The 13,838-nt window shown below is 41.3% G+C and overlaps 1 protein-coding gene and 1 pseudogene across 2 annotated transcripts in view; one reads left to right on the forward strand and one right to left on the reverse strand.

Moving 5' to 3' along the window:
• Positions 1–13,838, forward strand: part of Bmx (BMX non-receptor tyrosine kinase) — a 62,749-nt gene that overhangs the window by 33,790 nt on the left and 15,121 nt on the right. For both annotated transcript variants that reach the window (NM_001109016.1, XM_039099943.2), the window contains exons 10-12: positions 4,412–4,466; positions 6,738–6,817; positions 11,293–11,420. In NM_001109016.1, the coding sequence (NP_001102486.1) occupies positions 4,412–4,466; positions 6,738–6,817; positions 11,293–11,420 (263 nt within the window). The remainder of the gene's footprint in view (positions 1–4,411; positions 4,467–6,737; positions 6,818–11,292; positions 11,421–13,838) is intronic.
• Positions 3,540–3,820, reverse strand: Coa5-ps1 (cytochrome c oxidase assembly factor 5, pseudogene 1; annotated as a pseudogene).

The following is a 13,838-nucleotide window of genomic DNA, read 5'->3' on the forward strand; positions in this document are numbered from 1 at the left end:
CCAAGCATATAGAACACGTGACATCAGTAGTCAGGGAAACAGGAAGCAAAAGCACCGATAAGTCTTCACGCCTATTAATTAGAATGGTCACTATAACGAGTAAGATTCACAAGGATATAGGCAGTTCTCAGGCTTGTGCATTCCTGACAGGACATAAAATAATGTAGCTGCTATGGAAACCATGGTAGTGCCTACAAATACAAACAGAATTGCGCTATAACATATAATCTGCTGCGTAGAGAAAGCAGAGTCTTAGGAATATTTGTATATACATGTTCACAGCAGAGTCAGGAGCTCCAGAGTGGAAGCAACCACTGCTAGATGAGTAGGTAACAAGATACATACAACATATATACAACATATACTGTCTTAGGGTTTGTATTCCTGCACAAAACATCATGACCAAGAGGCAAGTTGGGGAGGAAAGGGTTTATTCAGCTTACACTTCCACATTGCTCTTCATCACCAAAGGAAGTCAGGACTGGAACTCACACAGAGCAGGAAGCAGGAGCTGATGCAGAGGCCATGGAGGGATGTTACTTACTGGTTTGCTTCCCCTGGCTTGCTCACCTTCTCTCTTATGGAACCCAAGACCACTAGCCCAGGGATGCCACCACAATGGGCTAGGCCCTCCCCTCTTGATCACTAGTTGATAAAATGCCTTACAGCTGGCATTTCGTCAAGGGAGGCTCCTGTCTGCAAGATAACTCCAGCTTGTGTCAAGTTAACATACAAAATCAGCCTCTACATACACTAAAATACTATTTGTCCTTACAAAGGAAGAAAACTATGATACATGATATGAACCTTGATGGTATTTTGCTATATGAAATAAGCCAGTCCCCATTCCATCCCTGAAACACACACACACACACACACACACACACACACGCACACGCACACGCACACGCACACGCACACGCGTGCACACAGGCCTAGAGTCCATGCATACCAGGCACTTAGGGTACTCCAATTCAGAAACAGGAAAGAGAATGATGATTACAATGAAGAGAGAGTATGCCAAGGACAGGGCAGAGAGGGACAACCTGGCCATGGCTGGGAGTTATTAGATGTGCACACTGTACATCTTGTGAGATGAATGCAGAATTGTGCTGCAGACCAACTGCACTGCACCGTGAATGTGCTCAACACTATATAGAGAGAGCTGTATACTTAACCATGCTAAGGTTTACTATCTCTATTTAACTGAATAGAGGTGTATAAAATTATTTTGAGAGCACAGGCCTACAGGTTAGAGGTAAAAGTTATGTAAGTTTCTGTAAGTTTGGGTTAAGGATGGTTTCTTAGGGTACACTGAGAGGAAAAAACCATTGTCATTTTTCAATATAAAAACTGCGTGAGCCAAGCATGGCAGCGTGTGCCTTCTGGGAAGTGAAACGTTGAAAATGCTTGCTCGGTGTTTAAGGCTTTAGGGATCCCTGGCCGGCCTGGGCTAAGACACATAAAGGCAACATATAAAAAATAAAAATTGTGCTTCAGATAGTATCAAGAGATGGAAAAGGACAAACCACAAGTTGAGAAAAAAATGCCACTTAATGTTTAAGAGACTTGAGTTGACAATAAATAAAAAATCTTACAAGAAAATATAAAGATAACCCAACTAAAGGCCAGGCTGTAGATGGAAATAAACATTCTGCAAAGGCATCATAGAAAGCCAATGAACACATGAAAAATGCTCAGATTATTAGACATTAGGCAAATGCATACCAATTAGATGCCTCTTCAAACCAGGTAAAATGTCTGAGCAATATGAACAGTTTTGATTGGGGGCGCTGGAGCGTAGATCCCATGAAATGGTGGTAAAACCATTGTAGAGAATATAACTGAGGCTGTCATGATTCGACCCTGGAGTTCCACTCTAAGGCATGTATTAAATGAAACGTTTTGAACTTTTTTACAGATGTTCAGAAAGTTAGTCAAAAGCCCCAAAGTAGAGACAGCTTAGAGCTTGTCTGCTGGATGGAGAAAAACAACAGAGTTTGTCTGCTATGGAAGGTTTCCAGCAGTACTGCATTACAGACTGATGCTGCAGGAGAATAAACCTTTCAAACTTGGTAACGGAACTCAGAAGAGACCAGACTATTTAATTCCACTCACCTAACAGATCTGGAATAGAGGAAGAAAGACAGAGTGCATAATGAGCATAGGTTTCTGGAAAGGATGAGACTGTTGTAGAAGTAGAGAGTGGTGGCTGCTGCATGCAGGATTGTATAATTGAGGATTCGGTTATGAAGCGCGTGACTTTCTCCAAATAAAGCTATATCCAGGCAAATGGAGGCATTTCATGAGAAGACGTTTTACTCTCAGTTGAAAGTGAAGCACTAGTGGAAGGTATGGCTCAGTGGCCCAGCTTCCTTGCATGCAGAAGGCACACAGGGCACACAGACACCAAGTTTGGGACTTAGGTGGCAGGACTGAAGGGTGAATTACTTCACACTTTCAGTGCGGGCAATACATAGAGCAGACCTCAGTGACACCCTAGGGAATCCTCACAGCTTCAAAACGGGTTTTTTTTTCCATTTTTTCTCTTATTGGATTTTTAAATTTAATTTACATTTTAAATGTTATCTCCTGTCCAGGTTTCCCCTCCAGAAACCTGCTATCTCCCCCTGCTTTTATGAGGGTGCTCCCCTACCCTCCCACCCACTCCCTCCTGCCTCCCCACCCTGACATTACCCTACAATGGGGCATTGAGCCTTGACAAGACCAAGAGCCTCTCCTACCATGGATGCCTGACAAGGCCATCCTCTGCTACATATGCAGCTGGAGCCATGGGTCCCTCCATGTGTACTCTTTGGTTGGTGGTTTAGTCCCTGGGAGCTCTGGGGTTTCTGGTTGGTCGGTATTGTTGTTCTTCCTATGGGGTTGCAAACCCCTTCAGTCCTTTCTCTAATTTCTCCATTGGGGACCCCATGCTCAGTTCAATGGTTGGCTGTGAGCATTCACATCTGTATTTGTCAGACTCTGGCAGAGCCTCTCAGGAGACAGCTATATCAGGCTCCTGTCAGCAAGCACTTCTTGGCATCTGCAATAGTGTCTGAGTTTGGTGGCTGCCTATGGGATGGATCCCCAAGTGGTAATTATTACTAGAGTAGCAGGGAGGGAGGAACGGAGGAGGGTTAATCAGTGGGGGCCAGATCTTGAGGATGTGGACTGTGGCTGATATCACTCCTTTATGAGGAGAGGGCTGGCCTAAAATTGAAACCAAGAAACAGACACGAGAATTGGAAGAGTCTAACAACAGATTCTATGTTACTAACTATGCCAATCTCATTGTGGCTTCCTGGATGCACATACTTAATCCAATTGAAGAGTCATCCTTGAACAGAATCTCTCCATTAGGCACTTCCCAAAAGACAGTAAGTTCTTAGCCCATAGTTGTTCAGTCCCATGGATCTTCTATAGATGACTTCAAACAGCGGAATCATTCAGAAAGAGCATTGATCCATTTTCTCTGATGTCCTTGGGAGGGAACACCTGGCCCAGAGGTCAAACAGATGTGGCAGCTACTGTGCTTGCTAATTTGGTTCTTTTGTTAACGACCAGAGAAACTCCTGGGTGATTTTCATCTTGCTTTCAACATAATCAATATCATACCAATCTCCCTTTCTTCCTCTGAACCTTGATCTGGCATCCAATATTGATCTTTTACACTAAAAAAAATACTGCAAATCTCTGTGGGGATTTTCCATCCTGGAGTACACAGGCCGATTGTGGCAGACATGCACCTAAGCTCTCCTTCGTGCCCTCCCATGCGCCATGCACCACCCTCAGACTTGTCCTCATAATACCAGGGCATGGCTGGGCCTGCGGCCCTCATCACACTACATCATGGGTCTTCAGTCCAGTTAATTATTTTTTTTAAAGGAAAAGAATTCTACTTGACTTTCCCACATGTCTTTGCCTCCTGTCTGGATATCATCTTAGATGTTTTTCGCTTCCTGTTCTGAAGAGAAAAATTGAAAAGCATTTGTGTTAAGACTAGTTGATATAAAATGTGCTTCTAATGAGTTATTAAAATAAATGGCTGGGTTGAAAGACAAGAGTGTTCATCCTTGGCTATCCTGGCTTTCCCTTTGTAATCATCAGGGATCTAATCTCTGGTCCTCGTTCAAAAAAGTGAAATGTAGGCTAGCTTTGAAGTCACCTAGAAGGATTCTAGCAGCCTATGCACAACTTGATATTAGCTAGGCCTCACCCCAGAAGTAGAATTGGGAGATAGAGACTAAGAATCTGAGTTTTGAAAAATATCCTCAGGAAATACTGTCCAACAGTTAGGTCTGAAAATCCATATTTTAGGCTGATGTCTCATTTTACAGAGTCAAAAGTTGAGGGACAAGTTGTATAATTTAAAAATTACTAATTCTCAAACCCAGAATTCTTTTTGCAGCTGGTTTGCTGGGAATATCTCCAGGTCACAATCTGAGCAGTTACTGAGACAAAAGGTAAATTATAGTGTTTTCCTCTACTCACCTCAATGTGTGTGTGTGTGTGTGTGTGTGTGTGTGTGTGTGTGTGTGTGTGTAGTGTGTGTGTGTATGTGTGTGTGCATGTGTGTATTTACATGTTAAGCATTCATTCCTACCACTAGACTACACTTGCAGCCCTAGAATATCTGTCTCTGGCTGGTCCCAGGATGAACGCGTTTCTCTGAGAAACATTTTTGCTAGTTTCATCTCACCACAGCATTGGCCTTTGGGTTACTAGCATCTCCTGAAGCCGAACTCTAGCTGTATTATGAACTACCTCCAGCTGTAGGAGCCACTCTAGTTATGGAGAAGCTTGCTGTCTCTTTGCCATGCATTCAACAACCTTATCTTCAAAAATAAATAAATCACCCCAAAACTTAGAGCCTGAAACACGACTTTTTTTTCCCTCACAATTCTGAGAGTCAGCTCATTCAGGCAAATGTATTGCTGATGGATAACTAAGGGTCAACTGGGATGCCGGAGTTCGTCCTTGATGTTCTCACCAAGCATCTGACTTGGGCCCTTATCATAGAATAGAAACCCTTCAAAGAGGACAAGCTCAGCAGTGCAAGCACTTAAGGACCCTCTGTTTTGGCAGCATTGGCAAGTGTCCAATTGCATGTCACATGTCTCAGTCCAGAGTCAAGGCAAGATGAGATAGCACAGAACCACCAATGGGACAGATAATTCCATTTTTGGGGGCCGGGGATGGACCGCATATGATAGCATTTGTTAGGTATGTCTCCCTAGTTACACTGCATTGAAAAGATACCGTGACCAAGGCAACTTATATAAGAAAGAGTGCATTTCAGAGGTTTGATCCATGACCAGTCTTGGTGGAGAACATGCAACAGGCAAGCAAGCATTGTGCTGGAACAGCAGCTGAAAGCTTGCATGTCGAGACAACTGTGAGACACGGAGAGCCAACTGGAATGATGTGGGCTCTTGAAACCTCAATCCCCACACCCAGTAACAGCTCCAAACAAGGCCACACCTCCTAATCCTTCCCAAACAGTCCACCAACCAGGGACCAAGCATTCAAATATACAAGCATATGGGAGCCATTCTCATGAAAACAATAATCTATTGTGTGTGTGTGTGTGTGTGTGTGTGTGTGTGTGTGTGTGTTTATACCCTTAGCCAAAGAAAAATGACTTTATGTGAGTCAGAGTTGTCAATAGAATTATTTTTCTCATCGGATTTCACTACTCATTAGCACCTAACCAGAGCACAGAAGATGTGCTATGGAACTACTTTACTTGATTTTATTGCTAATTGATATGATCTTACCTATAGTAAATTCTTTTGATCTATGAAAATGGTACTTCGCTACAATTTAGTCTAACAAAACATTAAACCCATAGATTATGTTTTGAGATGTGCTCAACAGAATGTGATAGACTCACTTGGCAAGCGATTACATCCATAGTTTATTGTGCTTTTTATGAACCTGGCCCTGGTTACAATTGGTATAAATCCTTGAGAATGATAAATGCTTCCACTTTAACAAAGTGTTTATTCTTCATTGCTAATTTTCTCAAACATTTTCAGAATATGATAGTGATATATCATATATATTTGTGATATATAATATATATAGTGATATCTCACACACACACACACACACACACACACACACACACACACACACACACATTTACCTGAAGAGGAAAATATTAAACTTTCATAAGTATAAAATAGAAAAAAATTCAGCAAGTTGCAAATTATCTAGAAAAAAAAAGAGTTCACACACAGGATGGATTTATAATGATATTGACTTGGGAGAGGATAAAACTCAAAGGTAAAGTTCTCACTTAGCAAAGGTCAAGCCCTGGCTTCCATCTCCAGTACTAAGAAAGAAACAGAAGGAAGGGAGAATGAGAGGGAGAGGGAGAGGGAGAGGGAGAGGGAGAGGGAGAGGGAGAGGGAGAGGGAGAGGGAGAGGGGGAGTGGGAGTGGGAGGGAGGGAGAAAGGAACTAAGTGAGAAAAAGAATAAAGCTAAGCTGTGGGACCCCTTCTGTGCTGCGTTGGGTAACCTGTCCCTTTGCTGACATTTAAAGTTCATCTTAAAATATTTTTGCCTAGGGCGCTGGGGATTTAGCTCAGTGGTAGAGCGCTTACCTAGGAAGCGCAAGGCCCTGGGTTCGATCCCCAGCTCCAAAAAAAGGAACCAAAAAAATTTTTTTGCCTACTGCCTATATAAAAAATCATCTTCAAAAATAATAAGCATTATTGGTCCTTTTCAGGGAAAAGAAGGCGCATTCATGGTGAGGAATTCCAGCCAGATGGGGATGTACACCGTGTCCTTATTCAGCAAGGCTGTAAAGTAAGTGCAGTGCAGACTTGCTTCCTTTCCTTCTTGTGACTGTTGTTTGAAAAAGATGATCACTTAGTTGTATTTTGAGGTGAGACACCACTCTTGAACTCTGGAATTTGGGATGAATGTATTTGTGTTGAATATTGCCATTAGCCATTGCTTTCCTACCTTCTACTTACAAAAGGCTATGCTCTGAGTGACCTTCTCCTGCCCATGAGAGTGCTGTGGGCACAGCACACCTCCACAAACATTTATTGAAACAACAATATGGGTCCCTTCGAGTCAGACCCAAGCACAGAAAGAGAAACATAAAAATATAGTCATATCACTTCTAAACTCACAACCCAACCTGCCCGCTGAGCAGAGAAGCTTGTCACGGGGCCAAATCTCAGTAAGCCTTTCCTAAGGGGTTAAATGAAGGTATTTGTGTTTTCTGAGTATCTTTCATCTGCCTGCCTGCCTGTCTGTCTGTCTGCTGGCCTTTGCAGTTAAGAGTTCTAATTTGAGCTGGAGAGATGGCTCAGTGGTTAAGGGCACTGACTGCTCTTCCAGAGGTCCTGAGTTCAAATCCCAGCAACTACATGTTGGCTCACAACCATCTGTAATGGGATCTGATGCCCTCCTCTGGTGTGTCTGAAGACAGCTACAGTGTATCTATATATAATAAATAAATAAATCTTTTAAAAAAAGTTCTCCTTCAAAGTCACTTTTCACATTTCAGGCCTTTATTATGTTGAACAAGTTTCTTAACATGCTCTGGTCCTGAATTTCCTCATTGGAAAGGGATGTACAAAATGATTTGTAATGCATTCAAAGAAATAAGGTGTTGATGGTTAGTTCAGATTAGGCCTGTGACACACAATTAAAATAACTTCCTGCATTCACATCAGTAGTACTTGTCCAAAGATTGCGTGTCTATCCAACAGGGAGCCACAGTATTTAAATCCACCAACCTAACAATGGCTTTGAGGTGGTCAAATGTCAACTAAAAGCCATAATTAAAGTGGTACAATTCTGTATTACTTAATACTCACAGTTCAATAAATTTGGATTGCCCTGCGAGGGCTGGTGTTATAATTACTAGACACTTGGATGTGTTTTTGTCTAATGTTTTAACAGAGCTAGTGAATAAATTCACATTTACCTTTTTAAAAATGATTTTTTTCTGTTCTATGAATGAAATCACTTAATCCACCACATGGTAGATTAGGATACTGTCTGGCACACTGTAACACCCAATGAAGGAGCAGTTACTGTTAATGGTGCTGCTGGTAAGAAAGAGTAGTTCTGCCTACTCTAGCATGCCTGACCCTTGAGTGTGTAACACTTCCCAGTGTCATCTCGCCAAAGTCAGTATCATCAGGAACCCCCTCCAGAAGTTGATTTCTTGAGACAGAGCTTCACTATGTAGCCTCCAACTCTCGAGCCTCTGTCTTTGTGTCTCCAGTGCTGGGATTACGGGCATGCACCTTCCAGAGATTCATAAGTCACTTTCCCATTGGCTAGTACGTCTTGTATTGCTTATAAAACCCCTCCAGAGTAAATAGGACCCTTTACAGATGAGAAGACTGTGGTTCAAAGAGAGCTCTTAAAGATTAGCCCATGAGGCAGAACAAGTGACCAATCTGAAGCTGGGCCACCTACAACCAAGTCATATGCTTTCATCCACACTAGTGTGTCTCTGAAACACTCAGTGTTTTGGGGACAGGGGTTGAACTGACACTGAATTGATATGGACCATTTGAAAGAAATATTTCTTAACAGCTAGACTGAATGGCTTGTGTAGAGGTGTGCCCCAGCCCCACAGAGCATGCATATGCATTTGTAATAATTAGATGATAAAAATATCTTATTTTGAGATTTGTTTTACAGAATACCTACTTCCAATTTGAAATAACAGGGTGTATCTTGAATGACCATACAGCATTTGGCAATACCAGCATCCTTGCCTCTAATAAGCACATAGGCTCGATTTTATGTGGTCATTGCCTGAAACAAATCTAACTCCTGGAGAACATACTGTTGACTGCGCATCACGACAGCTGTGGCCCTCTGGATAGAGCCAAATGAAATGTCAGATGGCCCCATCTCTGAACTTCATCACCCCAGATCCATTTTTGAAGTTGATCCAGTAGAAAATTATTAAGTAGATAAGGAGTTCAATGAAAGCAATTTAAAATATTTTGAGGTTATAATTTAATTACATTTCTTCCTAGCCTTTCTTCCCTCCAAACCTTCCCATATACTGATCCCTAATCTCCTTCAAATTCATGGTCTCTTTCTTCAGCAATTGTTATTACATTCATATATGTATACATATATAGTCCTAAATATAACTTGTTGAGCTTAGTCAGGATTATTACTGCCGCGACAAAACACATGCCCAAAAAGCAACTTGGGGAGGAAAGGGTTTATTTGGCTTATACTTCCATATCATTATTGAAGGAAGTCAGGACAGGAACTCAAGCAGGGCAGGGTCCAGGAGGCAGAAGCTGATGCAGAGACCATGGAGGGGTGATGCTTACTGGCTCACTCCCTATGGCTTGCTCAGCCAGCTTTCTTTTAGGACCCAGGATCAACAGGGCAGACATGGCACCACCATGGGCTGGGCCCTCCCCATTTGATCACTAATTGAGAAAATGCCTTACTGCTGGATCCCATGGTGTCATTTTTTTATTTTTATTTTTTGGTTCTTTTTTTAGGGAGCTGGGGACCGAACCCAGGGCCTTGCGCTTCCTAGGCAAGCGCTCTACCACTGAGCTAAATCCCCAACCCCCCCCCATGGTGTCATTTTGTCAAGGGGGGGAATCCTTCTTCTCTGATGGCTCTAGCTTGTGTCAAATTGACAAAAACAAACAAAAAATGGCAATAAAGTCCATATAATATTCTTGTATGTATGTTTCCAAGGCCAAATGTTCAGCATTGGGAAACCAATTGTTGTGCTGTTCCTGGTGGAGGACTAGCTTTCTTGCTCCCAGCTTTCCTCAGTTGCCTGGAGTTCTTTGTGTAAGGCTAAAGCCTCATGGGCTTTTCCTTATCCAGTCTGGGATGTTCACTGGGGTCATTCTTGTCCAGCTCACACTTGGGTAGTCATGTTTGTGAGACTTCCTGAGTATAGCCTCTGAGCTTATCGGGAGACACAATCTCAAGCGGACTCCCTGATCCTCTGGCTCTCACAATCCTCCCATCCCCTCTTCCACAGTGTTCCCTGAGCCTTATCTTAAGGTGCAGGAATTTTTTTATAGATAGAGCCATTGGGTTTGAGAAAGCAAAACCCTTTTATGAAATGCCATCAATTCATACTGACACCACCAGCAGATCAACCATTTGCAACACAGAGATCCTGTGGCATTGTTCTTGTGTGACAACTTCATCCAATCATAAAAACCAGTGAAGGAAGCCAGTGAGTAGTAGAACTGGACTCTAAAATCTAAGAGTAAAATCTAGTCACAATTAGTGTGCATGAACTCATCACAATATTGTAGACTGGAGGAAAAGAAATTATTTTATTAGGGGGTGTTTGCTTGTTTATTTGTTTGTTTGTTTGTTGAGACGGGATTTCTCTAAGTAGTCCTGGCTGTTCTGTAGACCAGAGTAGGCTCAAACTCAGAGATCCACCTGCCTCTCCCTCCCAAGTTCTGGGATTAAAGGTGAACACCACCACTGCCTGACCCAGAAGAAAATGTTTTATGTGGAAAGTGTATACGTAATGCACTCATTGGATCATAGCATGGCCTGACACATAGAAAACGCCTGCTAAACTGATGGTAACAGCCTGGAAAGAGGAGTTCTAGATCTTTAAGTATAGAATGAGTCCCATGCTTTTCTTCCTGCATGCTCCATTCCCAAAGGAACTCTGGGGTAAGAATACACACAACTGAATCATTTTTTGCCCACACACATTTCTCCCAATTATTATCTTAAAAGAGAATTTTTATTCTCACATGATCCTAAAGAATTTCAAGGCTCATAGCCATCCAAGACAGATTCTGTAGATTCTCTTTTTATACTTTCTAAAGAAGGAACAGTACCTGAAATTAATTTTTCCCAAAAATGTATTAGTATTATGTATTACCTCTGCTGGGAGGGTACTCATTGTAGAAGTTAGAGGACAATTTGTGGAAGTCAGTTCTCTCTTTCCAGAATGTAGATCATGGGATTTGAACTCAGAATGTCATAGTTGACTGCAGGAACATTTATTGGCGGAGACATATTGCTAGCACCTAAAGTTGAAATTTATTGTGCATGAATTTTGTATATTTACAAAGGACACACTGAGTTCAGAGAGGATCAATCACTCTTTCATAATTCCTGATTGTCATGGATGCTTTCAGAGAAAGACCAGATGTCAAGTTTGGATAACCATCCCTGTCTTCCTACTCCCCAATTTATAAATAGATTCAAAAATAATTATCAACTCATTGTTTCATCAAAATTTTGTTGTGTGTTTAAAACCTCCTAACATCATCTTTTTTCTTTACTAGTGACAAAAAAGGAACTGTCAAACATTATCACGTGCATACCAATGCTGAAAATAAATTATACTTGGCTGAAAACTACTGCTTTGATTCTATTCCAAAGCTCATTCACTATCACCAACATAATTCAGCAGGTAACTTCTTTCATTTTTTTTTCTTTTATAGGCCCTTGCATATAAATGTCAGCTTTCTTGGATACCATTGATCCTGTTAATATTCTTGATTAATAGAATACCAAGAAATGAGGGAAAATGTTATCAATCTCTGTCTTTTATGATATTTGTAGCTCACACCTCCTCAAATATAACACAATACACTCTACAAAACTAGAAGGAATAAGGTTGATTAACTTGAGCAAGTTAAAAGAAAATTTCTTTTTCTTAAGATTTTTAAATTGTCTGTCTGTCTGTCTGTCTGTCTGTCTCCTCTCTCTCTCTCTCCCTCTCTCTCTCCCTCTGTGTGTGTGTGTGTGTGTGTGTGTGTGTGTGTGTGTGTGTGTGTGTGTGTGTGTTTTATGGACATGACATGAATGCAGTGCCCACAGAGGCCAGAAGCAGAGGGCACCATAACCTCTAGAACTGCAGTTACAGAGGGTTGACAACTACCTGATATGTGTGCTGGGAACCCAACTCAGATCCCCTAAAAGAGAAGTCCAGTGCTCTTAACCACGGAACCATCTCTTCAGGCTTAAAAGGAAAATCGTTTTAATAAAAACTTTATTTCTAGAGTTTTTTTCCTAGACCATAAAAATAAGTTTGATTGTAAAATTCAAATATTAGAAAAATGAGCATCATTGGATTGGTAACTTCTCAGTACCAATTCTCAGTCAATCATGATATAGTTTTGTATACGGATGCTAATATTTGTTATATGCAAATTGCATATTCATAAACATTCCACTTTACAGAGATAAAATCATTATCCACATACTATTTATTTTCCTTGCTAACCCTGCCTCAGAGGACTTTCCATGCAAAGATTCATGGCTTGCCTTGTTCTTTCATCAGCTCTGTATAATTCTATTACACTTCGCCGTACCCTCTGGTGATTAGCAGTGGATCGTGTGTGATATTTTTACATTTTAATGGATATTTTATTGCACAGCACTGCGCGTATAGCACTTCATTTGCTTGAATGATTCTACTGCTAGTTTCCCAAAGGCTATGAACATTTAAAAATGTGAAGTTGTCAAGTGGTTTGCAGAAGTGTACAATCCTACTAGTAATTTTTTATATTCAATATGAGCTACTATTTTCTCTTAAAATATTGTCTAAGTGATGGGTTTCCCTGTTTTCTGTGGGGGAGTAGTACATGTTGTACACATGTTTGTGTTTGTATGTGTATGCACTTATACATATTTGCATATGTGTGTAAAGGCCTGAAGTATGTGGTAGTTTGATTTAGAATGGCCCCACAGGCTCATATTTTGAATGCTTAGTCACTAGGGAATGGCACAATTGGAAAAATTAGAAGGATCAGGAGGTGTGGCCTTATTGGAGGAAGTGTACTACTGGGAGTGGGTTTTGAGGTTTCAAAAGTCCATACAAGGCCTAGGTGTTCTCTCTCTTTCTCTCTCTCTCTCTCTCTCTCTCTCTCTCTCTCTCTCTCTCTCTCTCCCTCTCTCTCTCTCTCTCTCTCTCTCTCTCTCTCTCTCCCTCCCTCCCTCCCTCCCTCCCTCCCTTTCTCTCTCTCTCTCTCTCTCTCTCTCTCTCTCTCTCTCTCTCTGCCTGTGGATCAGGACATATGTCGTTCTCAGCTATTGCACCAGCACTTCCTGCATGTCACCATGCTTCTCATCATGATGATATTGGACTAAACCTCTGAAACTGCAAGCCAGCCCCAATTAAATGCTTTCTTTTATAAGAATTACCATGACTGGGTCTCATCACAGCAACTAAGACAAGGTCAATATTGGGTGCCTTCCTCAGTCACTCTCCACTTTTTTTTGACACAGCAGGTCTCACTGAACCTGGAGCTCACTCAGTTGGTTAGTCATCAATCTCCAGGGATCTGTCTGTCCCTGCCTTCTCAGTGCTAGAATCAAGGATGTGCACCACAGTGCCGGAGTTTTACATGATTACTGGGAATCTGAACTCAAATCCTTATGCTTGTGCTTCAAGCGCTTTACTAACTGTGCTGGTACTAATTGTACTAACTGTCCCAGGTCTGTAACAATATTCAGTACAGGAAATGACTTGGTGAATTTCCAACAGTGAGTGAAAAAAAGCCATGGGCTCTGCATCTAAGCAGCGCTACCATGTCTGACTTCATTTCAATTCCGTTTCGGTTCTTGTTTGTATTTTTTCTCACATTTCTTCAATTGTTTATCATAATAAATAGCATCTCTTGGGAAAGGTATTATACAAACAGTTATCTCAGTAAATAATTGCACCTTAGAGGATACACAGGATGTAAAAAGATATTAAAATGTTGATTTACCATTGTGTTTTCATTAAATCTTCAGTTTATTAGTGTATTTTATGATTCACACAATAGTTATTATAGCAGCAGTTGCACAAATACATATTTCAAAGAAGGCATTCATTTCTAAT

The sequence above is a fragment of the Rattus norvegicus genome, chromosome X (assembly GCF_036323735.1).
Source record: "Rattus norvegicus strain BN/NHsdMcwi chromosome X, GRCr8, whole genome shotgun sequence".
Taxonomy (NCBI): Eukaryota; Metazoa; Chordata; class Mammalia; order Rodentia; family Muridae; genus Rattus; species Rattus norvegicus.